This window comes from Haliotis rufescens, unplaced genomic scaffold (genome assembly GCF_023055435.1).
Source record: "Haliotis rufescens isolate VD_foot unplaced genomic scaffold, xgHalRufe1.0.p SCAF_17, whole genome shotgun sequence".
Taxonomy (NCBI): Eukaryota; Metazoa; Mollusca; class Gastropoda; order Lepetellida; family Haliotidae; genus Haliotis; species Haliotis rufescens.
In genome coordinates, this window is record NW_025963857.1 from 19,631,092 (window position 1) to 19,654,970 (window position 23,879).

The 23,879-nt window shown below is 39.6% G+C and overlaps 1 protein-coding gene across 1 annotated transcript; it reads left to right on the forward strand.

The window, feature by feature from the left end:
- The first annotated feature begins 241 nt into the window (after window positions 1-241).
- Window positions 242-14,733, forward strand: LOC124133912. Its single transcript, XM_046498496.2, has 3 exons — window positions 242-5,806; window positions 6,974-7,175; window positions 8,116-14,733. The coding sequence occupies exons 1-3, from the start codon at window positions 242-244 to the stop codon at window positions 10,035-10,037; spliced, it is 7,689 nt and encodes a 2,562-aa protein (XP_046354452.2). The 3' UTR covers window positions 10,038-14,733.
- Window positions 14,734-23,879: the final 9,146 nt, after the last annotated feature.

Genomic DNA, 23,879 nt, shown 5'->3' on the forward strand with positions numbered 1-23,879 from the left:
AAGCAGTCAAAGAATGAATTTCAGGTTTCGTCCAGGGTTGCTTGGGGATCCCACTCAAGCCTTTGGAAACAATCACCATGCACAGGCAAACATGGGATTCTGTGCTTCAGGAAATGTGAACTTGAGCTCATGTGGTCCAGGGCTATTTGCTGAAGGAAGGGGTAATTTTGGGTGTAGACATTTTCAACACTCAACACCGAACAACATCGGTATATGTTCTAGACAGTATGGTCCATTGAATATGGCAGGTGGAGCAATCCACCAGAATGGTTCCGTTGGACAGAATCAGTGGACTGGAGGAGCCCAGCACAACATGGTTGCGGCTGGAATGCTGAATGACAATCAGTGTGGTATGATGAACTGGAACCAGGGAAACTTTAGCTACAATCAGGCGAATCAAGGGAACAATATGCCAAGGTTTCCAATGTCTCAGAATTCTCTCAAGCCAAGAATGTTGCAAAACCATAGTCTAAATCCACAGATAAACCAGAACAGTGCACACAGAATGATGATGATCCAGCAACAGAACTTCAGTGGGAATTGTATGCAAAACATATCACAGATGAGAATGTGTCTGCAGCAGCAGCAGATGTTCTACAGAGCCCATGGTATGTCCATGGACAGCTGTGTGTCCACAGACAGTAAGCCATTGCCATTACACAACTCTAGGATTGGTCGGTGGCAAACTGCTCAAGACAGTAGCAATATGATGAACAGTATGCAATCAAATACAAATTATCCCACCTTTCTCAATCAGAACTTTAATCCAGGAGACAATTCAGGATACCAGCAACAGCCTTGGGGTGACCAGTGTGCAACAGAGAAAGTACATGTGGAGAAAGTTGTCACATGTCGGACGGTTACTGGCACTCTACGAAGGTCTCACATGCAGAAGGATGACAAGACCTGTGGGAAAGAGACTGTCACAGTGCAGACCAGAGAGACTATCTTCAGGCAGACCCCAGTACAGGAAGTATTTGAGTACAACCACAACAGCTCACACCCATCTGGTGGTGCCAAACCAGTGTCTCTCTGCAGAGAACTCAGTCATCATGGTCATACAAACAGCTCACACCCATCTGGTGGTGCCAAACCAGTCTCTCTCTGCAGAGATCACAGTCATACAAACAGTGGAGGAGATGCAGACGCTAAGTCCCAAGTTGCTAAAAAAGCTGATCAAACAGAGAGTGATGACATGAGCAGGAATCGCAGTTGTGGTGCGGATGTAAAGACACTTGTAAGAGAATATCATCACAGAAAATGTCAGAATGAGAATGATTCTGCAGGAAAGGCCAGCTCAGATAACCTGGATGTGAATGTAGATAGTTCTCCAGAGACAGAGAAGGAGTTGAAATCAAGAGGTAGTCTTATAGTTTCAGTCGATGAACTGGTACCAAGTGATACATCTACAGAGAAACGTAGAGACAAATCATTCGTTCGTGGATTAGAAGATCGTCATCGCAGGTCTAGATTAGATAGATGGACCGATTACAAGCCAGGTGAAGAAGTTAATCAAAGTATTCAACCTCATCCCACAAGCATGGAAAAGATCCCTCCACCTGTTGTAGACAAAAGTCTCTCCTTTGATCATGTTAACACAGCAAAAAGAAGTCAAACAGAAGACAAGAGTCGTGAAGATAGCCTGCAGTCAGATTCGAAGACAGTGAAAGGGAGGCAAGCACCAGATGTAATAAAAGAAAATGAACATATTTTTTCGCCCCCTGACAAATACTCACAATTAAGATCAAAGGGAAACAGTGCAGGTCTTTCATGCCATGTTCACTTGAGTGAAATCAAAAATCATTTACGTCAATCTGACAGACAAATTGAAAGACGGTCCTCTCCAATAGACGAACCAGAGAATAGGTTATATCAGCACAGAACAGAAAGAGGACATCACAGATCCAGAAAAGAGAAGAGTCATCCATCAGTTGTCAAGAGCAAGACTGGTACACAATTACAATCTCTGGATACAGTAAGAAGTGTTCCATGTGGTGAGGTCATCAGTGGAGTGAGACAAGCAGATCCCATCAATACATCAGCAACTCGGTCATATTCTCCAAGAGGTAAAGACAAAGGTCCGTCTTCACATGAAGAAGGCAAAGCTGTGAGACACAGGGATGAAAACAGAACATCAGTGGATCAGATGTATTCTGAGAAAAAGAGATCACATAGGGATAAGACTGAAAATTGTTCAAAGACTGTCAACAGGGATGCAAGAAGACATTCAGATCCTATCATCACATCAGCGAAACAGCCATATGATCAGCAGAAAAATGAACATGTTGACTTTTCTCCTTCGTACAGTACAGAAAATAGACATGCCTCTCATAGCAAAAGAACTGTTGTGATTGTAAGATCTCCACAAAAGTCTTCTAAAATCATAAAGCATGATGACACAAAAACATGTGAAAGACAAATTGAACTGTCAACCATGAAATCCCCAGACGTATCATTGGAGTTGAAAAAGAATAATCTGAAAAATATGGACTCTCAAGGGTTAGGATTTTCATTTTTGAAGCCCAAACAAGGTGAAAAACACATATCCTCTAAGGTTAAAAGTCCTCCAAGATTCTGGTCTTCTGAATATTTGAACTATGTGTCTTCTAGAAAGACTCACAAGAACTCCACTGATGATAGTGATAGTGAAACCAGCTCAGCCAAGCTAAAATCTTCATATTGTTTCCTTCCACGATCTGTCAGTTTGGGTCGTGCTGCCCGACAAGGTGCAAAAAACAAAGTTACACAAGCAATGAGCCGTATGAAGAGCAGAGAACCAGTCAAGCAGGATCAGTTGTTTACACCTGATCCAGTCACTGTAGCCACTAAGAATACAGTTTCCTTAAATAAACAAAAACATGAATCATTCAAAGAAACATCATCAGCTATGCATCTCCCTGAACTTTCCAGTTTGTCCAGAAAGTCAGAACACACTCGTGTTGAGAGTAACTCACTTCCTCCTACCCTTGCCAACATGTCTCTGCATTCTGGAGCACGGGCCCCCAAAACTCAAGAAAGTCATAAAGTAAAATTGTCAGGAAGTGGTCTGAAAATAACTCTCATTAGATGTGTAAAACCAGGCTCACAAGGTCCATCAGAAAGTAACAAAGGTAGTGAACCAAAGTCAATTCCAGTATCACGACGAACAAACCCTCGCACATGTGTGTCTGCAAGAAAGAGTGTAGTTACAGGAGAGAACAAATCAGTGAGGAAGTCAAGATCATTAGAATGCAGTCCAATGGATGTCAAAAAGGAAGGGCATTGCCAGCTACAGGGTCGGAAGCGGATGACCAGGAGATGCCTGGGAGATAGATTTAGTTTACAACTCAAGTCCCCTTTAAGTCATACAAAGTCCTTTGTGAAGCAAACCAAATCCCGGCATCAAGCTGAGAGCAACACAAAATCCCTTCAAAGTCACATTAAATCACTTCCAAGTGAAGCAGCAACTCCTCTGTGCCACACTAACGCTTCAATGTGCCAATTAAAGTCTCCTCTTCGTCACATTAATCCACCACCTAGTAAAGTAAGGACACCTCTGTGCCATGCTAGATCTCCACTGAGTCTATTGAAAACTCCCCTTCATCATGTTAAATCACTCCCTAGTAAAGCAAAGATAAGCCGCACTCAATCTCCAATGAGTCAGTTAAAATACATTAAGTTAACCCCCAGTCAAGATAAGCCTAAATCAAGTCATACTAAGTCACCTCCCATTCAAGCAAGGTCACCTCTCAATCTGATCAAGTCTCCTGTAAGTAAAAGCAAGACATTTGTAACTCCATCAACACGTTCCCTTGAACGCAAGATCTGTGATCGAAAAAGAAACCTGAAGTCCCAAGTCATTCCATCTGGCAAGGTGATACCATTGAGTATACCCATGCGTAGACTAAGAGATCTTCAACAGAAACCTATCAAGACAGACTCGACACAAAGCTTGGGCTCGAGATGTGTGACCCCGCTCAGGTTGTCTGTGACAAAGAAAGGGACTGCCAATGTGATGACGTCCAGATGTGGAGACCATCGAGCTGCACCAACAGCTTCTACTCAAAAGGTAGGGACTCCTGTGTCTTCAAAACAGTCACAAATGTTTCACACACATTCCCGCACTCATAGTACCAATGTGACTCCTCCCATGAACCGGGGACAAAAATGGAGTAAGAAGACACGAACACCCCTTAGGGCGGTGTCCACTCATTCCCCTACAAATCGTACCTGTGTGACTCGCACCCGGAACTCCAGGCAGAGAGGGAGTGAGAATACTCATTCCCGTTCCAGTGTGACTCCCACCATGAACTTAAAGTCACTGACACCTTTGAAGATGTCCATGAAGTCAGTTACTGCTAAGACACAGAGAACCGCTGAGCCAGAGAAGGCATCATGGGGCCTAGGCACCAAAACAACAGCCTGGAGTGGTAATGAGGAAGGATCTCATTGCAGAAATGATGAGGGCACAACAAGGAACTGTTCAGATCATACAGGAAGTAGCGAGGATGAGAACAGAGACAACACTGAAAATGTCACGGAACTTGCTTTGAGTGTGACAAGTATCCAGTCAGAGACAGACACGAATCCTGGTATTAAGTTAAAGTTTACTAGCATCAAGAAAGACAACTTTCGGAAGCCATTTTGCTCTTCATCAAGTAATATAGAAGATGGTATAGTACTCTCTTGTGTTCAGGATACGAAGGGTACTGCTACTAGAAAGAGTTTTCCTCACAGTAGACTTGGTGCTTGTCAGAGGGGTCAACTAAAGTCTTCTGAGGAACAGCTCAGTGCTGAATGTGTTGTCAATGTTAGTTACACAGACGTTTGGAGGAAGCAAAGGTCAGTAGATAAACCTTCATCTGATGTGAATCCACACTGCTCCTCAAAGAAGGCAAGACTATCAAATAGTGAAGTCTCTGATTCAGAGATGGAAAACCGTCCAGCTGACAATGAGGATCCTGTAAGCCATACCAATGACCAGGAGATCTGGAGTCAAGATGTGAACCTTGATGTTGATGTACATCCTCAGATGAAAGGAGATATAGTGGACACTACTGATCTCAGCTTTCCTGAAGTATCAACTGTCTCAAGTGATATGCTGATGAATCAGGAAATTCAGTCTCCTAGGAAAGATTCTGAAGTCGTCGTACGATCATCAGAAAAACAAAATAGAGGTGATAAGAAGAAGCATATCAATGGCAATAAGGACTATGATTTGAGAAACAAAAGGAAGTCGAATAGTCTTGAAAAGAACAGAAGCTCTGTCGGCATGTGGGATGCTCCAGTGAATCACAAACATTCAAGGAAGAAAGGGAGCAACTCTGAAGGCGAGAATGTTAACTCAAAATACAAATGCAGCTGTAAGGTAGGTAGAAGAACTGATCGTAGAGGCAGACATTCAAAACAATGTGAAGTCTCCAAGAGGAAAAGGCACTTATCTGAGGTTTCTGACTGCAAGCATAACAGGGCATTGTCCAGTAGAGAGAGTGGGAGCCATGTGGATAGGCATAGGAGGAAATCCAAGGACGGGACATCAAATGTTTCCTCCAACAGCAGTGCCCTGAAGCCAAGGTCCCCGGCCAGCAAGTCACATGGTAAGGCGAAATGTCAATTTGACAGCCGAGTGGCAGTAGAGAAGGAGAACACACATCGCATCACGTTCAACATAATCCAGGGAGATCAGTTGACTCAGCCACGCCTCCGACTAAGAAAGTGTGTCTACTGCGGCTCCTTCTGTACCCGTCTCACACACATCATGAGGGAACATGTCACAGTCGTTCATCCACACAAGTGTCTCACCTGCCATATCGCCTTTAAAAATAAGGTAGGTAGGTAGTTAATCAAAGGTAGGTAGTTAATCAAAGTACAGTGTATTATTTTACGACTGGATGTTATACATGTAGAATCTAAATAAGGAAACAATCTGTTGTTATATTCTAAGTTTTTCTGAAGAAAATTAGTCTGATCGCCGACCTACTCACATTATCGATCGATGACAGTGCATTACAAAGCCTTTCTGTACTTTCTAAATTAATGCTGACAGTGAGCACATATTTAGCCAAGTCAGAAAGAACAAAACTGACTTCAGACTAAATTTGTCAGTTAATGTACTTTCATCAATGATGATCCTGAACATTCTGAAGGGAGGTGTCAATGGCTGCAGAGTTAACTGCCTGTTATGAACAAATACCTACCAAGAAACTACTCAAAAAGGTCAAGAGTGCCACACACTCTGATGAACAAATATCTTAAAAGAAACTACTTAGAAATGTCAAAGCGCCACACACTCTGCCCTGAACAAGAAAATATATGATTGTGCGCACTGTTATTAGCATAATTGTTTTAAAATATCTTTGTCATCATCATGATTATCATGGTACTGTTAACATTACTCTTTTTGACATAAAATTAATCTTTTTTAACCACACTAATTCCTCCAAAGCTTCAATTAGAGTTGGCATCTCTGTGAACTTAAGGAAGGTGCCTGACTCTGTACTTATACACCAATTTTTAGTTTTATAGTTATCAACTGAACATTTGGGTATACTGCTGAAATATTGCTGACTACATATTTTTCATTTTTTTGAGATGACAATTCAAGTCCATATTTGTAGATTAAACTTTTGGATTAATTTGTACCTCTTTCAGACTTGCGATATTTCTGTTTAAAGTCAGAATTCCATCTTTATTACCTCTGCATGTTTGCCAACTTGATATATAATGATTTCTGGTGGTTTATGAGGTTTATGAGTTCTTGGGTTTTTGTCATCCAATCACGTGCCTGCTTAGTGTTCTTTGACTGTTATGATTGTATATGATTGAAATTGTTCACAAACAATTGTCAAACAACAAAGGTAAAGAAAACATCAGTGGCAAATCATCATGCATATTTCTTGCAGTTCCAAGGAACAAAGATGTGTGGTATTGAACTGTATTGATCTTTAAGAACTTGATGCTAGGGTTAAATCTGTAAGATATGTTCTGATTTTAGCTGGAGGCACGGGCACACAAGCTGTCCCGGCATCTGAAGGAGGTCCACCATTGCATGCTGTGTCACAAAGTGTTGACGTCTAGACTCCGCTATGAGAGACACATCCAGTGCAAATCTCACCTGCGTCTGATGGAGGCTCAGCGAGAGGCTCTTGGGGCCATCTGCAGGGCGTTCTTTCAGGGAGGTCAGGAGGATTTTGCAGGTGAGATGACTGAGAGTGAATGAGTGAGCAGGGTTTTTGCACAGATTTTAGCAGTAATCCAGCAAAGTCAACTCCATGCCATGTCCTCGAAAACGTTTGTAGCCCCCAAAACATGTATTTTAGGTAAAAGTTTGTACATGTCGAACGAAAGGTTGGGCCTGAAACTATAAATCTATTGAGTGACTAATGTTGATGTTTCAATGTGTCATTGTCTGTCATTCATTGAGGGAAACTATTAATTAGTTTAGATAGGGTGTATTACCATGATTACTGAATTGCCCAAGCTCTGGGGCTTTCATTTCAACAAGTCCACAATACGATAAATGAAACAAAGAAGGTAGGGACATCTCAAAAACAAAACCGGGACATACAAGGATATTAGACAGCTTTGATACCTTTTAACTGTTCCATGATTTTTATAAGCAAATATTATGCAGTACATATCCTTATTGCTACACCTGTCAACGCATATCTCAATAAAGTACATTAACAGCAATATTTTGAGACGATCCCCAACACCAAGTTGATTTTAACACCTGTGAGAATGCACGGGCCGGTGTGGGGTCATCACCCCGGGAAAGGTGTTAGGTAGTTACATCAGGCCGTTTCATTCATGCATGACAACACATGAATATTTTCTAAGTTTATCATCATTTAACTTGTAAAAGTACCTTATTAAGTTAATCACAGTGTCTGCTAGGACAGGCAAGATTAGGTAGTTTTGCGTTATTTTGATATATGCTATTTTCATAGCCCAGTTATTCATATTTAATATATGAAGCATTTTTCTTGAATTTTCGACAGTACTTAGGCTACAAACTCGGAGGACCAGTGAAAACGTTTCTAGTTTATTATTAGCAGCCTCTTGAAACAAAGTGAGTTCTTTGAGTTTTATTGATTTTCAATATGGAACATATTCTATGTTTCTTTTTATCTGTAGACACTCTCAGAAAGGTACAGAGCCAGGAAACAGGTTTGTGGAACCCAGGGAGGGAATGTGGAAAAAAAGCTCTCGCAGCCCCAGAGGATGAGCCTGTCCCTCCTCCCCAACCTGCTCCCAACCTCTCTCATCTCCGCCATTTCTACTACGACAATCCAGAGCTAGGACAAATGGTGAAGAAGTTTGAGGAATGTAGTCCTGCCCAGACTCTAGCACTTGGCTCCGGGGATTCTTCAGCAACAGTGTCCTACACGGACCCTCAGTCAGATGTCTTCTTCTTCCCTCTGCCTCCTGTGCAGGACTCAGAGAGTTGGACTCTTACAACAGAGACAGAATCTGAGACCGAGGTATCCACACAGATAACTTTACAGGACAGAGACCTTCTAGATTTAAGTCTCAGTGAAGCTCTGGGAACTGCTATTTCAGAGTGGAAGGATCCATTTCTATCAGGACGGGTTTCCGAAAACCAGAACATTTCAAATGTGTATGCCAGTAAAGAACAGTTAATTTCAGACAACAACATGACAAACATAGAACTGCTATCCATAGACAGTAATAATCAGCCATCCAGTGTGGTCATCTGTAGCGAGGGTGAGCCACCACATACAGATATGTATGAGCATCAGACAGACACAGAGCCAGTCACAGACTCGGCCACAGAATCGTCTGTCTTCTCAGATTGGGATGACCCTCACAAGATGTCTCGACATCTGTTGTTCCCCAACAGGAGTCAGGAACAGGTGCCATCAGTATGGCCTGTGACATTTACCAGCACACCTATAAAGATGTCATCCAGCGTTATAGACATAAACACAAGACTTTCAACTTGTCAGGACAATTGCTCTGTTCTTTCTTTTCCTCTGAAGGAGACTGAAGCAACTCTCACCACAGATGTCAAGGTCATCACTGAGTTTGGTGACAGTACAATTTGTCCCATAGACAAAAGTCTTTCTTCAGTAGCACTCCCTGCGGAGATCAGTGGTGATAATGAGAGGTGCCTGAAGTATGGTCAGAGTGTTGCTATAGCAGACACACATCTGGGCGACAGTGATATGAATGTCTATGTCAACACTGATCACAATGAAAAGGGAGTTGTCAGAACAGAAAATAGTAAGGGTCCTCTGTGTTTAAACTTGACAAACATGGTTGATGTTGATACTGGTCCACCTGCCCCACTGATGTTGTCAACAGTTACTAGCACATCAGACGCCACAAACACATGTGTTGATAAACGACCTCATGACTCCTTGACATGCAATGACCCACAGCAAACCCAGACTGCCTCAGCATCAGACACGGACCATCCTTGTGCACCTATCTTGCCACCAGCAGACTGTCCACTCAAGGAAGTATCAACACCATCCTGCACATCGAACAGCATTCAGCCATTACCATTGAAACTGCCTGCAATTCCATCAGACATTCTTCCATCTCACCAGTGCAATATCACACTGTTGTGTGACTACACAGACTCCAGCGAGGATGAAAGCAGCGCAGGTGCTGACTGTTCTGAGACTGAGAGTTGGATTCAGACTGGCAAGGATAAGAATTCAAAAATTCCGGGCTATACCAACAAAAGTCAGGAAAGTGTAGATCCTGAGGTAACTAAGAGTCTGGTCCAGTCAGAACTGGATGGGAAACACGCATCTCCTGGTCAAGGCAGTGTAGGTGATGAGGTGACTGAGAGCTTAGTATGGTCGAAGCAGAGAAGGAAACTTACATCTCCTGGTCAAAACAGTGTAGATGCAGAGGTAACCGAGGACTTTGTGTGGTCAAGTCGGAATAACAAGACCAACTGTTCAGAAGAATCCAGTGATGCTATAAAGGAAGTTGATGATTCTGAAGAATGTCGTTTGAAGGCTGAATTCAGTTTACTTCTGAAGGAGATCGCCGAAGATGAGAAGTTCCTGGGTACTGCCTGAGCTGAAAGTTGACCCCAGGGCAGTAGAAGGATAGATACCCCATTATGAAGTGTCTGGATAAACCTATGACTAAACATAATAAGCAACATTGTTTTCCCTCTGATTCACATGATGTTTTCGTTCATGTAAACAGAGACCATATATTTGGTCTCTGATGTAAACCTGTAATGAAGTTAGCTGGAAGCTATCATTCCAGTTTAGGATTTTGTTTTATTATTGAATGCAAGATATGTTAGTGTATGTGAGATATGTGTGTTAAATCTATGTTATATCTGTTTTAAGTTGTTATTGTTTTAGGTTTATTGTTTCAAGTGATAAGGTAAACACTGTAGTTTATCACGTTTGTAACTTTACAGGCCAAGGTCACTAGCAAAAAAAATCACTTATGGCTTTCCTCCCACACATAGCTGACATGCAGTGATATACTGTAAATTTCGAAATTAAGTGTGAATAAAATGCAAAAAATGTGAGTGGTCTATGCTCGCTTTAATTAACTTCGCATTTATGTCTCCAAAATGACTGTCAACAAAAAGATGGCCTCACTGCACAATTTGGATAGAGGAAATGCCAACTTGAATATAAACACAAACACAGTTTATTAAGCAGCTGTTGTAACAAGTATATAACATTGCCATTTAAAGAATCGGAATTACCCAATGGGCATTCGGTAAGTTATCACTGCTGGGGTCAAGAGCTGTACACACTCGTGTCAAGGTTGTTGACACCTTCTCCGCATACCAATCAGTGAACTGTTGTTGGTGAATACATTTTATTGCCATTGAACTTCTTTAATGCAAGTTAACAAATTTACCATATAATCTGTGTGTTGTTTTTAAGAAAACTCTGTTTATTGTTTTTGAGGAAGTTCTCTACTCAGTGCTAAAAAGCGATGCTATTTGCTGTTTGCTTGGATTAAGGTAAGGTTGGATTAAGGTTAGGATATGCATCATTCCGCTGGGGATTGGATGGGGCAGTCGCATTGATATCAAGACGCATTTTTGGCTAGGGGTCAGCAGTCGTATTAATTTGGAAACGCATTTGTTTCCAGGTTTACAGTTACTAGAGTACTGTTCAAAGCAGTGTTAAAGCCCACTCACTCACGTTGCGCTATGACTATCGTAAACAGTGTTCCAAATAACCATGAAAGTCAAGGGGTACACGTCATAGCCCTAATGTTTACAACTGCAGATTTTGCGGGTGCCCAAGATGCAAATAAACTCACCACCAAAAGAAACGCGAACCATAGAAACATATAGAGAAGTATGTATGTTAAGAAGAGATGTTTCCAATGTGTACCACTTAATGACAAAACTAACAATCAGTCAAGTGTTACCACAGAGTGACTTTATTGTTATCACGATATGCTGCACTTGATTTCCAAAATGTACACGCTAATCCTGCACGAGACAAATGGTGCATCTCAAGTCATGGGTCTATGACGTCACATGTGATACATTCTTGAGACTCAATTCACACAACATGCCAGTATGTTCGTTTGTGCGTAGAACCAATCTTATATCTCTTGAATTTGAGTAATTCTTCATATATTAACCAACATGTACAGGCTTAGAACTAAACTAAAAGACTTTACTAGCCCACGTAAAGATAAAATAATTTGGAAATTTGTTCTAGCCCGCAGGATTTGTACTAGCCCAGGGCTGGTGGGCTAGTGTTAATTTCTAACCCTGATGTATGGTATTCACGTTTCATTTGTCAGTGAGTATACTATGGCAGCCTTCATGTATTCTTGGACTCACTTTATTTGAAACACTGATCAGTCCATGTGGAAGTGTCGTTGTTGCACTGAGATTATCACTCTGTGGAGTGGGGCCAAGACTGATACTGGTCATCACATAGAAAGAAGTGAAATTTGATTTCGAGAGTTCACAAATGTTTTCAGTATGACAGATGACAATATTTTATTAGAGAATACATTAGATGGATATATTACTAGCCATAGCTAACAGGCAGGCAACAGTGTCAGACTCTGTTCTTTGTGTTGTAGGGGCACAGGTGGCCCAGTCGTCTAAGGCAGGTTTCGCTGTGCATGGTTGCGTCCCTATGATTGTGAGTTCAAATCCTGGTTCACCCCGATTATGTTTCTAGGTTTGTCAGCACCATACCTGTGCTCCTGGGTTTCACCGGAGTGGTAAACGTCTGAGATCTGCATCACTTCGGGCTTTCCTCCCACATTAAGCTGACACGCCGTGATATAACTTAAATAATGTTAAAAGCGGCCTTAAACCCAACTCACTCACTTTGTGTTGTATAACATTGATTCATTAAAGTTGTAATGCTAAGACTACCTTTGGAGTAGAATTAGAGGAACTATGCTCAATAAGTTGTTAAGAAACCCGATGGTTAAAGATGGTTAATTTGGTGATAAAAATTCTCTGGCATTTGCCAACAGAATGTTTTCTTCAAGGTTTTATGACTAGATATTTATAACCTATTTAATTTGATACTTGTTCATGTGTTTGGACATAGCTGTATCCTGTTCATTCTCTAGTGCTAATACAGTAATATCTGGATGGATGTTTGATGTACTGATTCACATAGGCTGATTTTAAGCTGTATTGTGTAGAATTCTGCAAATATGAATATTCTAAATATACGAGAATGAAGGGTTATTTTATTATTTAGGATATTTTGCTTGCTGTAAAACTGATTTGATATTATGTGTTTTAGATAGACATTGTTGTTAATGATAGGCAAATAGAGAATTCTGTTTAAAGTGAAATGTTTGATTTGGCAATTCAGTTAGCCATGGAACCAGCACTGAACATAATATCAGACTCCATGCTTGTCTGGTATGTCTTTGAAACATCGTCTTTTCTTGAATCTAGAAATCAACATTATTTTTAGTCAGATCTGAAGTATTAACATTGCTGATTTTCAGGAAGTCATTTGTGTGGCATCGATCACATTTAAGATAAATGTTTTAATGCAGAGGCATTCAATTATGTTTTGTGAATGCATTTTTAATTACCAATGTCCTTGCTTGTGTCAATCTCATTCAAATCAAATCTTAAATCACGCTGCAACTTCGCGAAATTCTAAGGACATCCCATTACAAGCCACATCAGAATGACCTTTCATGAACTTTGAATGATTAACAGGAGGTTGACATTAGCCTATCAGAAGGCAGCTTTGCCGAAATTTATGGCACTAGTTTCAAACTGAAAACTTCTAATTCAAATTACCTTTTAAAAAATTATTTGGCTGAGATTGTATGGCAGTAGTTTCCACATGCCCTGGGAAGTCTCCTCCGTTTCAAATGTTTATCGTATTGAAGCGACAGATAGATGATGATTTTGACCAAATCTTGTCATAGAACCCATCTTATTTAGAAAGCCTCTTGTTAACCTTTTCCAGGTTGCATGCTTAGAAAAGACATTTGGACTTACACTTCTCGATCTCGTGATGCTCTGATCGGCCGGATGGAAGGTTGTTCTGACATAATGGGATTTTCTCAAATCTTTGTGTAGCAGTCGCGAGCACTAAGATCTGATTTTAATGGGAGATTGCGCGTGTGTTATGATATTCGGACTTGTGTTCTGATATTCAGACTTGTGTTCTGATATTCGGACTTGTGTTCTGATATTCGGACGTGTGTTCGGATATTCGGACGTGTGTTCGGATATTCGGACTTGTGTTCGGATATTCGGACTTGTGTTATGATATTCGGACTTGTGTTCGGATATTCGGACGTGTGTTCGGATATTCGGACTTGTGTTATGATATTCGGACTTGTGTTCTTGTGTCGGATTACGGTGTATTTTGTGGAGGTATTATGTCTCATGGCTGTTGGGCAGTCATGCTCCACCAGTGTTTTATAGTAGGAAGTACATGCTGCTATGCCACTGTTGTTTTCTTGCCAGTTTACACTACAATTTTATACTTGTTCTTTTACCAGCATTGAAGTGCTGCACTGTGTTTTACTTGTCAGTGTCTTGATCATGATTAATCACATGACCTGTCACCACTGGTTGCTAGGAAACCAGATGTTACTGGTTGCTTAGGAGCCGTTGTTCCATAATGTTTGCTGTTTGGGTCATTGGAATGAAAGTCAAATGAGCTAATGTATATCTGCAGTGTGTGTAAACATCTTCTTATGAGAACTACTAGAGCAATGAAGCTTAAATTTGGCTCACTTGTAACCACCAACCATGTTCTGATTAGATTCTCATGAAAATTGACTTTTTGTGAAGCAATTGAATTTAACTTTAGAAGAGTGTTGCATAATATACCTTGCATCCATCCTTAAAATTTAGTAACTTGTTTCATATTTTCCCCTATTGTCCTGAAACCATTCTGAAAATTGTTTAATAGGAATTCTGAGAACGTGTCCGTAATTGATTGTTCATGTAATCACATATAGGTCTGATAAGTCAAGACTGTTATTTCACAAAAATATAATTAAGCTCAAATTTTACTTGGTTTCTTTTCCTTGTTGTTTGACGCCACTCTCAGCAATATTTCAGTTATTCATATGTTGTAGCACTTACATTCCTTTTTTTTTTGAAGTAGTCCATAAGTTAGGTGAACATGGCCAAGTTCTTGATCTTGATGGTGGTGTAGCCAAGTGGTTAAAGAGTTTAGTCGTCACACTGAAGACCTGAGTTCGATTCCCCGAATGGGTACAATATGTGAAGCCCCTTTCTGGTGTCCCTTATCCCCCCAACCCCAACCCCCAAGTCAATCAATCTATTAATCAATTAATCAATCTGTATCTATAAGTTATCAGTCTGTCTGTCTGTCTATCAATCAGTCTGACTGTCTATCTAATCAGATTCTTATTCATTGTATCTACCTGGTGTCACTGTTGACAGGTCTGTGAGTTTTAACAATACCATGATAATGTGCCTTACGATGTTTTTAATGTACCTGTTTCACAAGAGTGTTTGAGGTATGTACCATCAGTAGGTGAGCTACATGCTTTCTTGTTTATCTTCCATTTTATGTTTCCTGTTGAAGACACCACTGATCATGATGAATGATATATCTTTGAGTTCTTGTTGAAAGTAGACGAGATAACATCAGAGCAGTCCTTGTTATGTTGATGGGTTTCTCCAGGAAGACCATGGAACACTTTTTCTCAAATCATTTTCCTCTACAATCTTAAGAATTTTTGGAGATCATTCATGAACTTTTTTGTTTCGTCTATACTACTCAAAAGAAGTTAAAGAATACACAAATCTTTCAGTTAACTAGTTAACTATCGTAATATCGAAGAATCAGGTAGTCCTTAACTTCTTTTGGCGAGTAAATTTCACATTTACAGGATGTGAAATCTGTTAAGTGTCCCCCAAGCTATGTTATGTGTTTTTCCTGGTAATGTCATGTTCTCATTATGTGATAAAACTTAAGCATATTGGGCCTTTTGGTTAAAATTTTGACAAAATTATTTACCTGCCAACCCATATAATTGAAACTGAGGTTATTATTTTGAAAGCATTTTACTCTTAAGGTAACAATGTGTAAACTATTGAGTTTCTGAATAACAAACCAAGGAAATTGTTGACGCCCTTTCATGTGGCAGTTGATTTTAGTTTCATGCTTCATAACTGCTTAAGGGGGCACAGGTGGCCCAGTCATCTAAGGCGCCGCGATTCGCTGTGCAGAGTTGCGGCCCTTGGGCACGCCAGAAACCTATGATTGTGGGTTCAAATCCTGGTTCGCCCCAATTATGTTTCTTGGTTTGTCAGCACCATACCCGTGCTCGTGGGTTTCACCGAAGTGGTAAACGTCTGAGACATGCATCACTTTGGGCTTTCCTCCCACATTAAGCTGACACGCCGCAATATAACTGGAATACTGTTAAAAGCGGCGTTAAACCCAATTCACTCACTCACTCATAACTGCTTATTTGAAGTTGCAAACTTGCAATCCGGTAGGCTGATAAAAAGGAACCTCAAACTTTTTTATCTTACCTGTTTCACGCCAATACTATGCATCTCATTTCAATATCTCTGTGATGCCATTTTCCCCTGAGTTAATGTATAGCCTTCACTTTAAGTTCAGTTCACTAATTACTTTGTGCACTTTATCAGTATCAGTTTAGTTCAGACACTCCAGCAAGTATTTATGACATTTGATTTAATTTGCAGAGGAATACGTCTGTTTGATTTTCTCACAAAATTTCTATCATTTCAGCAAACATCTTATTAAATATTTTGCATCAACATAATGTGTTTAGTGTTCTTTGAAGCAGTGAAATATTACTTGGTGAGTGTTTGCGTGTTTCCAGTAGTTGGTTGTCTGGAATCATTCTTGTCACACCCGCATATTGCTGCTGGTTATTGTCAAAAGAATCTTAACACCTTTCATACCCATCCATCATTTAAAGCCACAAAATATTGATTATTTTTACATTGTAGTGAAGCCAAGTTAATTAAAACAAGAAAACAGTGTTATCACTATCCCCCCGCCATGGGGCACATTAGAATTTTGTTTGTTCATTAGAAGTGAATAAACTATTTAAAGAATAAAAGGAGTCCTATGAAGTCTTCACAAGTATCTTTTAGATAAGCTTGCAAGTATCGTCAGTAGTTCATGAGAAAACTTGTCTCCACTTCACAGTATGCACGAAGTTGAAAAGCAGGGAGCAAGGGACATAACTCTCTAAATAAATATATGACAGGACCAATTTTGACAAGTATCTCTTGGATAGTAAACATTAGCTTCTCAGTAGCTTACATAATTTATTTATGAAAATGTATTTGCAAGTATTTTGGATTTTGAAATCATTTGAAACTAATAAGCTTCAGAACTGAAAACAGACATACCCCAGAGTGTAACATGTTGCATCAACATATGGCAGAATAATGTGCTAAAAAATTGGTATTTTCACTGTGCTGACGATGTCAAATTTGTCTTCCATAACTGAACGTCAAATGTCTTAGGTGCCATTTTAGAAGCTGTTGTATCAATGAAGACTTATGGATTGATAAATGTGCTAATACTTGTACCTAAATGTCACACAGAAACAATACTTTTTTTAATCAACACTGTCTTCAGTAAGGCTAAAAAAATAATAGTCTTGGTTCTCAGGCACTGCCTGCATAATCATAAAGTTCACCGCACATTTCGTTATATTTACATTTTTTTAAAAACACACAAACAAATCCTTAAATATTCCAAGTTCAATAGTAGTCAAATACTGTATTCCCGTATTTTACTCATCAAGGAATACATTTATGTAGGGAGGCCCTTTTTACATGTTGATTGTACACAATTGTTTATTGGTTACACAACTGTTTATTTGGTTACATACTAGTTTGAACAATAACAAAAAAAGAAAGGAAAAAAAGACACCACCCACCCGCTGCGCACTATATTTTCAAAAACCATTGCCTGAGAACCAATTCTTTTATTTTGTTAATCCTAAAGAACAAATATTAATGCTATTGTGGTCTAATCCTGTTCTCTTCATCCCTAGCCAACATACATATAACAAAGTATCATCAGCAATAAAGGGTTTATTGACAGGGATGACCTGACCAAGCACTCAATACAAGCAGTGTGGTCTGCTTCTGCTGCAGCAACACGTATGTCCATGAAGACACTGCGCTAGCAAATTGGGTGTGTATGAATTGACTGTATTAATGCAACCCAGTGCTGAAACATGTAACAAATAGCAGTTTACATGGAATACATCGATCCTGTGGGTACTACAGTTTGGTCTGACCTACCAGACTTGAACCAAGTCTATATCAACCAAGGGAAAATACTGGTTCTGTGGACCTGGAATATTATGTTAGTAAATTCTGAATTAGCATTACCATATATGGAATGGACTGGTGGAAGATCAAATAAATACTCAACATCCAGTACACTATTACATTAAAAATTGCAATTACATTTCAACGCAATTACACATTCCTCTACAAGCAGGAGTTACTTGCTCATTACAAAAGCAAGATGCAAAATACCGTATTTGACGTAATAAGCACCCAGGGGGCTCTTATTAGAATATTATTTTGGTGGTAAAAAACAAAGTTGAAAGATAAATTTCGTGGTTTATGCTGACAGCCTGAAATGTTTATATACAAGATATATTTTTTCCGAATTTAATTGCCCATAATTAAGGGTGCATATTACACAAGAGTGCATATTATACGCGAATAAATAAGTCTGTGTACATTAATCAATCGGAAGGGGTGCTAATTGGGATTGTTCACTAGCCAATATATTAGCAAATATCACCATGGGCGCTTATTATGTTTAATACGGTAGTAGAGATGACCAAGTGGGTAGTGCTCCAGTTATGCCAGACAAGGCCTGGGTTTGAATCCATATGTACTGTATCAATGCCATGAATATTACCCCCAATTGTGAAAAAGACTCGCAAGGCCCAGTACTAAGTACACTACATTATATAATTTAAAGATACTGCTACTGGTTAATCAGAGGATATTCTTTGATAACTGAAATGAGCTGCTGGTTTACCAGATGATCTTTGATAATTTACATGAGTTGTAGTTGACAAGGGGATATTCTTTGGCAGCTTATTCAAGGATATATAAAAACAATTATGCAAGTAATGACAATGTGAATCCATGCACTCCATACTTGACACGGTCTGTGCTTCAGTAGTCATGCAAGAACTCCCTTTATTCTGGTATTCACTACTGGCACAGCAACAAGACTTCTCTCTTTAAGTTGAAGGATCTTGAACTAGCTTTTAAAGCCAAACAGAGACTAAAGTCAAAGATACAAAACAATTGCAAGATGTACACTGACTACTTTGTCTGCCCATCCAGGGTATCGGCTTCTACAAAATCAAGCTGACCTATAATTGCACAATGACTGATACTACCTATTGAAAAAAATAGTTTGGCCAAAGTCACACTTTATCTTGAAGCACAATTCCCTTCTTAATATGGGGTTGTGATAATGTTGATCAGTTAAATCAACCATGGACAAAAGAATGTCTACCAAGAAAAAAAGAACTGATCTTAAAGGGACTTTATCAAGGACCAGTGGCCTTTTAATCCTATGGATAACATGCAATATTTTTGGTTATGTAACACACATAATTCTAATGATAATTTATAAAGAAAATGTTCTTTTGACAAAAATAAGTAGTCACTTTGTTGTGGCCTGACCATCAAATTCTCAGCTCCAGCTAATGAGAAAAACATTTAAGACAAATTAATATGTTTCAAGCTACAACAATCTTGTTACCATAAATCCTTGGTGTATCATTTATTTCAGAGATTTTTTAGTTATGGTAAACACTTTTAACTTCTTTGAATATAATGTATGTATTTGCATGATGGTATAAAAAGAACTTTTGTTTCAATATCACTTTTTGAGTTTCTAAATGTATTTCTATGTTTTGTTGATTTTGACCTGGAGTCTATTCAAGGCTGTTGTTTCACGAGTCAAAACCGACTGTATTCAAAGGGTGTTTATTCAAGGATTTACGGTATATATTGCTTCTGGATTCCTACAAGTTAACACAGACCTACTCACCTACGTAGACACAAAGATCTGATTAATAAGGTAAAAGCAAAGACACATAGTATCAAAACCATGATAAATCAGATACACAGAGTATAACCATTCAGAACAATGTGACGAGATTATTTGCCATTATTCATGTATTTACAACACTGCATATTGTATCCCAAATGCATCCCCCAAAAGCTAGTGCCATACCAAATATGCTTTAAACAATGTTCTAGTTGTGACATATTCTCTGATGCACAGAAAAGTACAGCAAGACTTCACACACAATAGCATACATGATGGGTATCACAAGACATGTATTAACAAATATTAATCAGTTCATTTGCAGTTTTCCTGTGCATACAGTCTTCATTCTATTATGATAAATACCAATGTCACAATGGCCACCACAGCTTTTCAAGTCCAATTTGAAATATACTGAGCCGCAAAAGAAACATCAGTTCATGGATTTAATTCATGAAAATAGTTCATGAAAGACTCCTATTGAAATATCAATGCATTTATTGGAGGTATCTCGTTTTTGGCGTTATACAAATTTAATCATAAAGGCCAAAAAGTGACACAAATATGGATATTATTGGAATCTTTCATGATTTATTTTCATGAAGTGACGTTTTTTTTATGGTGGGAAAACACTCATCCAATCAAATCATACACATTAGTGTGAGAAAATCTGCAAAGATACTGATATAAAAGATGGAGGTGGTGACCTAATTTCTCAAATGAAACTGTTGTGACAAAAGGGACTACACAGACATGAGTATCGGGTTCACGGTGTGATCTGGTAGTTTGTGTGTTGCTCCGTACATCAATTAGTGGTGGATCGTATGTACAGGCTGATGTAGTCAGAGTAATGCAGCAGTATAAAACCAATCTAATTAAAATCAGATCATATGCCCCAATGCGATGCCTCTCGTTGTCAAGGTGTGAAGACTGCCTATTATAAATAAAAAATGCCCTGGTTCAGATGTCGGCTTTCATTCATTTATCTACTAACTCAATTCTGAAATTTCAATTTAGCAAAAGAGAACCTCGAGAGAGTACAAATATACCCTTGAAAGTAACCAACTTCAATGGTTTGATTGATTGTTTGTTTGTTGTTTAACGCCGCACTCAGCAATATGACGGCAGTCTGTAAACAAGTATTTGTCACAGAGTGACGAAATATCCCCCGCCATATACACCATAGTACCAAATATGAAGACAATCCAGCGATTAGTTCTTGAGATATTGTGGCAACACCGTTTTCCAACTCCAAAAACAGATTTGCCTGCTGTGACCTTGAAAATGGGGTCAAGGTCACCAAATCTGACAGGTGTATGCGGTGTCTGTATATACACTATACTTCCAAATATGAAGACAATCCAGCGATTAGTTCTTGAGATATCGCGGCAACACCGTTTTCTAACTCCAAAAGCAGATTTGCCTGCTGTGACCTCGAAAATGGGGTCAAGGTCACCAAAACCGACTGGTGTCTGCGGTGTCTGTATATACACCATAGTTCCAAATATGAAGACAATCGAGAGGTTTAGTTCTTGAGATATCGCGGCAACACCGTTTTCCAACTCTAAAAGCAGATTTGCCTGCTGTGACCTCGAAAATGGGGTCAAGGTCACCAAAACCGACTGGTGTCTGCGGTGTCTGTATATACACCATAGTTCCAAATATGAAGACAATCGAGAGGTTTAGTTCTTGAGATATCGCGGCAACACCGTTTTCCAACTCTAAAAGCAGATTTGCCTGCTGTGACCTTGAAAATGGGATCAAGGTCACCAAAACCGACTGGTGTCTGCGGAGTCTGTATATACACTATAGTTCCAAATATGAAGACAATCCAGTGTTTAGTTCTTGAGATATCGCGGCAACACCGTTTTCCAACTCCAAAAGCAGATTTGCCTGCTGTGACCTTGAAAATGGGGTCAAGGTCACCAAAACCGACTGGTGTCTGCGGTGTCTGTATATACACCATAGTTCCAAATATGAAGACAATCCAGTGTTTAGTTCTTGAGATATCGCGGCAACACCGTTTTCCAACTCTAAAAGCAGATTTGTCTGCTGTGACCTTGAAAATGGGATCAAGGTCACCAAAACCGACTGGTGTCTGCGGAGTCTGTATATACACCATAGTTCCAAATATGAAGACAATCCAGTGTTTAGTTCTTGAGATATCCCGGCAACACCGTTTTCCAACTCTAAAAGCAGATTTGTCTGCTGTGACCTTGAAAATGGGATCAAGGTCACCAAAACCGACTGGTGTCTGCGGAGTCTGTATATACACCATAGTTCCAAATATGAAGACAATCCAGTGTTTAGTTCTTGAGATATCGCGGCAACAAACAGGTGGGACGTACGGACGGACGGACGGACGGACGGACGGACGTACGGACGGTCGTGAATACTATATCCCCCGCTTCGCGCTTTCGCGCGGCGGGGGATAATAATCAAGTTTGAAACAGTCAATCCAGTGATTGACATCATGAGCATCGATCCACGCTATTGGTATACATGACATGCAATGACAGGACAAGTCAGCGAGCCTGACAACCCAATCACGTTAGTCGCCTAAGCACTGTCGCCTTTTACAGGAAGCATGGGTTGCTGAAGACCTAGTCTACCCCGGATCTTCGCTGGTCCCTTTTCAATGGGGATGCAATGATACTCAGCAAGGCAGCAGGGGCAACAGACACCATTGGTCATATCCAACTAGTCTGCAACTCATTTCGGACAAGTGGTTGTGTGAAATACAATAGATTTTGGGAGGAAAATAACTGGTCCATCTAGATTTTCACTAGTCTCAGACTAAGGCCATGTCTATCCCCGAGTTAAAGCAGGATGTGCAAAATACCTATGACAATATAACCTTGATTGTTCATTCAGAATACCCTGATCATATTAATGTTTTAGATACACTCACTCATACCCAGAATTTACAAGCATCAATGCTGACTTGTTAACTAGAATTTTAACCTGACACAACCTGTAATGGACGTGTCCACAGGTCTTCATGCAGTGAGGAGTGAGTATGGTTTTACACCGCTTTTAGCAATATTCCTGCAATATCACACCGGGGGACACCAGAAATGAGCTTCACACATTGTACCCATGTCGGGATTCGAACCCGGGTCTTCGGCATGACGAGCGAACGCTCATTGAGTGAGGAATCGTATTGGAGTATAAGATCTGATTTAACAAGATTATATTTGTATTCAACAGTTTGTAAAATTAAATTGTGTGGGCCCCTGGACGCTAAATACATTGAGTATGGTAACACTAGAATTCAGGTACATCCTCTACACAGCATAGGGAGTTCCTCTCCCTATCACATGGAATTCTTGATATATGTCAATAAAGTGGAATCATCTCAACTATTTCATTGTTAACATTAATATAAAATATGTACATTTGTATACCAGTACTAAAATGTGTGTAAAGAATTGACATAATAATCTATAAGGTTAACAAACAATGAAAATATCTTCAACGATAGCACTCAACTTACAATTTTCATTAAACTACAATACACATTTTTTGGCTTTTCATACACAAAACTTCGATAAAAACAGGAAATGTCATGCCTAAGGGTGTAAGTCAGACTGAGGCTATTTGTCACCATGGTAACCAAAAAATTGTCTTAACAGACCACAAATTTCTATACAAACAGGTATATTTCACAAAATACCCTCTCAGGTAAAAGAATAATTTGTGTAGACATTCAGATTAGTCTCAGCACAAGAGGAAGTGACACACTGAAGCAGTGACAGATAATATGGAGGATTTTCTGATAATATTGGATGAGCAGATCTTTATGGAAAAAATATGTCTGATGAAAGTTGGTATAAATGGCTGTGTAGGGTGTTATAGGATATAACTGATAGCTGAATACATAGAATCCGATCCCTCCCAACCTGACAACTGTGTCAGCAGGCAGATCCATGCCCAGTGAGGATAGCACCAGCTGTACAGTGCAGTCACTTCAACACACTTGTAACAAACTCACTCACATCTATCAACTCTAGTACATCACGCCACTCGCAGTACTGATAATTGTTTCAACTAACAAACAGGATTGATTCTCAGGGAGAATACCAGAGCTCAATAAAAAAGCATTATTTTTCTGTTTGGAGAAAAAACAAGTGTTTTTACAATTGCATGTCAAACAGGAGACCACCCTTCTGCACCTATTTCTAAATTCCACTTCATGGGAAGCAATTGTTTTATTGCTTGTATCCTTCCCATAAAATGCATTTCACTACAGCCATAAGGATGATTTTCCCATCCATTGTATGCAATATAGCACATATCGGGGTCAAAGTCAGTATACCCAATCCATTGTATGCAATATAGCACATATCGGGGTCAAAGTCA

Bases quoted from the DNA above. Each gene is read 5' to 3' on its own strand.
- LOC124133912 (XM_046498496.2), top strand. From the start codon at position 242: ATGGCAGGTGGAGCAATCCACCAGAATGGTTCCGTTGGACAGAATCAG. The intron at 5,807-6,973 runs GTAGGTAGGTAG...TTCTGATTTTAG, and splicing joins ATATCGCCTTTAAAAATAAG to CTGGAGGCACGGGCACACAA. The intron at 7,176-8,115 runs GTGAGATGACTG...TTTTATCTGTAG, and splicing joins AGGTCAGGAGGATTTTGCAG to ACACTCTCAGAAAGGTACAG.